The sequence below is a fragment of the Rutidosis leptorrhynchoides genome, chromosome 5, assembly GCF_046630445.1.
Source record: "Rutidosis leptorrhynchoides isolate AG116_Rl617_1_P2 chromosome 5, CSIRO_AGI_Rlap_v1, whole genome shotgun sequence".
Lineage (NCBI taxonomy): Eukaryota > Viridiplantae > Streptophyta > Magnoliopsida > Asterales > Asteraceae > Rutidosis > Rutidosis leptorrhynchoides.
In genome coordinates this window covers 115816354-115818310 of record NC_092337.1, presented here as the reverse complement: position 1 = coordinate 115818310, position 1957 = coordinate 115816354, and the positions used below count along the sequence as shown (strand labels likewise).

The following is a 1957-nucleotide window of genomic DNA, read 5'->3' as shown; positions in this document are numbered from 1 at the left end:
TTGCATGAAACATGACAATTTGACTCACATGTTGTAGTATTCGAGTCGTAACGAGCCATAGGACTAATTGAACATCTTTGACCTATCGTGTTTACCGTTATTGATACAACCTATTGTTTAGGTCAAGACTAGCATTGTTCTTTGCACACGTTTACTTGTTGAAGTACTTTACTACTCGTGCACTCAAGGTGAGATCATAGTCCCACTTTTACTCTTTTGAAACTTACATTTGGGATGAGAAAACATAAACGTTCCTTTTTAACTAAGTGAACACAAGTACAGGAAAACAAACATTCTACATACGAGTTTAGAACAAAAATCCTCAATTCGATTATCATTAGTTACACTTGCCGGGTGTAAGCGAGAACTTATGTTATATGGCCATATGGATTTGACAAATCCTCATTCAAACGGTTCGCTACCGTTTACGAATGAAATATATTTTCGAGAAACAGTGTATGTTCTAGCACTAAGGTGATGGGGTTCTATGGAAGGAATGTTAAGCATTGATAATTGGGTGCTCGTGATAACAAATTTTTGGAATGGTTAACTATTATTGAAATGTTATAAATCTTGTGGTTCATTTGTACTTACTTACTTAAACCTATGATTTCACCAACGTTTTCGTTGACAGATTTCTATGTTTTTCTCAGGTCCTTGAACGATACATGATACATGCTTCCGCTCATTATTTTGATACTTGCATTGGATGTCGAGTATATATGCATACATGGAGCGTCTTTTGGCTACTTTTAAATTGTGTCGCATAAGTTTCATTTGTACTTATAACTTTGTAACGTAACTTGTGGTGGAACTATTCTTGTAAACTTTGAACAATCTTTACATTTGAAATGAATGCGACATATCTTTTGGTCAAACGTTGTTTTAAAGACTTATGACCACGTAACGGGACCTAAGTAGACGGCGCCGTCAATGACAATTTTGTCGGGTCGCTACACGAATGGTTCTTAATATGCATTTTCTAAATCGTGGGAAATCCATCAACTTGATGTCAAAAATGCATTTTTGCATGGGAACCTTCATGAAACAGTATACATCCATCAACCTTATGGATTTAGAGACTCGAATTTTCCAAATCATGTTTGTCTCCTCAAACGCTCACTTTATGGACTCAAACAAGCACCACGTGCTTGGTATCAAAGGTTTGCGGAATATGCTAAGTCCATTGGTTTCACTCACAGTAAATGTGATCACTCTTTGTTCATATACCATAACGGAAACGACATTGCATATCTTCTTTTGTACGTAGATGATATTGTGCTAACCACTTCAAACACTAGTCTACGATTACGGCTACTGTCGCTATTATCAAAAGATTTTGCAATGAAGGATTTGGGTCCACTTCATTCCTTTTTAGGCATCACTGTTCGCAGAAGCTCTCATGGCTTGTTCCTGAATCAAACTGCATATGCGCAATCTATTATTGAACGAGCAGTTCTTATAGATTGTAACCCGGTTTCTACACCTGTAGATACCAATCGGAAACTTAGCGCTAAACAGGGACGTCCATATGTCGATTCCACCAAATATTGCAGCTTGGCAGGAGCATTACAATACCTTACATTTACTAGACCGGACATTTAGTACGCCGTCCAACAAGTGTGTTTACATATGCATGATCCAAAAGAAGTCCACATGAATGCGTTAAAAAAAATTATTCGATACATAAAGGGGACATTAGAACTCGGTTTACATATTACGCGATCTTCCTCCACCAACCTTATCGCATACACTGATGCAGATTGGGGTGGTTGTCCCGACACTAGAAGATCCACCTCCGGTTACTGTGTATACTTTGGTAATAATTTAATTTCTTGGTCTTCTAAACGAGAAACCACTTTATCTCGATCCAGTGTTGAGGCTGAATACCGTGGGGTAGCAAATGTTGTAGCTGAATCTTGTTGGTTACACAATCTTCTTCTAGAACTGCATTGTC

The 1957-nt window shown here is 37.8% G+C and overlaps 1 protein-coding gene across 1 annotated transcript; it reads left to right on the top strand.

Moving 5' to 3' along the window:
* Positions 1 to 1018: 1018 nt before the first annotated feature.
* On the top strand, positions 1019 to 1605 carry LOC139848959 (uncharacterized mitochondrial protein AtMg00810-like). The gene is made up of 2 exons (XM_071838638.1): positions 1019 to 1163; positions 1271 to 1605. The coding sequence occupies exons 1-2, from the start codon at positions 1019 to 1021 to the stop codon at positions 1603 to 1605; spliced, it is 480 nt and encodes a 159-aa protein (XP_071694739.1).
* Positions 1606 to 1957: the final 352 nt, after the last annotated feature.

What these genes read in the sequence shown, in the direction of transcription:
- LOC139848959 (XM_071838638.1), top strand. Translation starts at nt 1,019, where the DNA reads ATGCATTTTTGCATGGGAACCTTCATGAAACAGTATACATCCATCAAC. An exon ending in CCACGTGCTTGGTATCAAAG is followed by an intron (nt 1,164 to 1,270) that starts GTTTGCGGAATA and finishes TTTTGTACGTAG; the next exon opens with ATGATATTGTGCTAACCACT.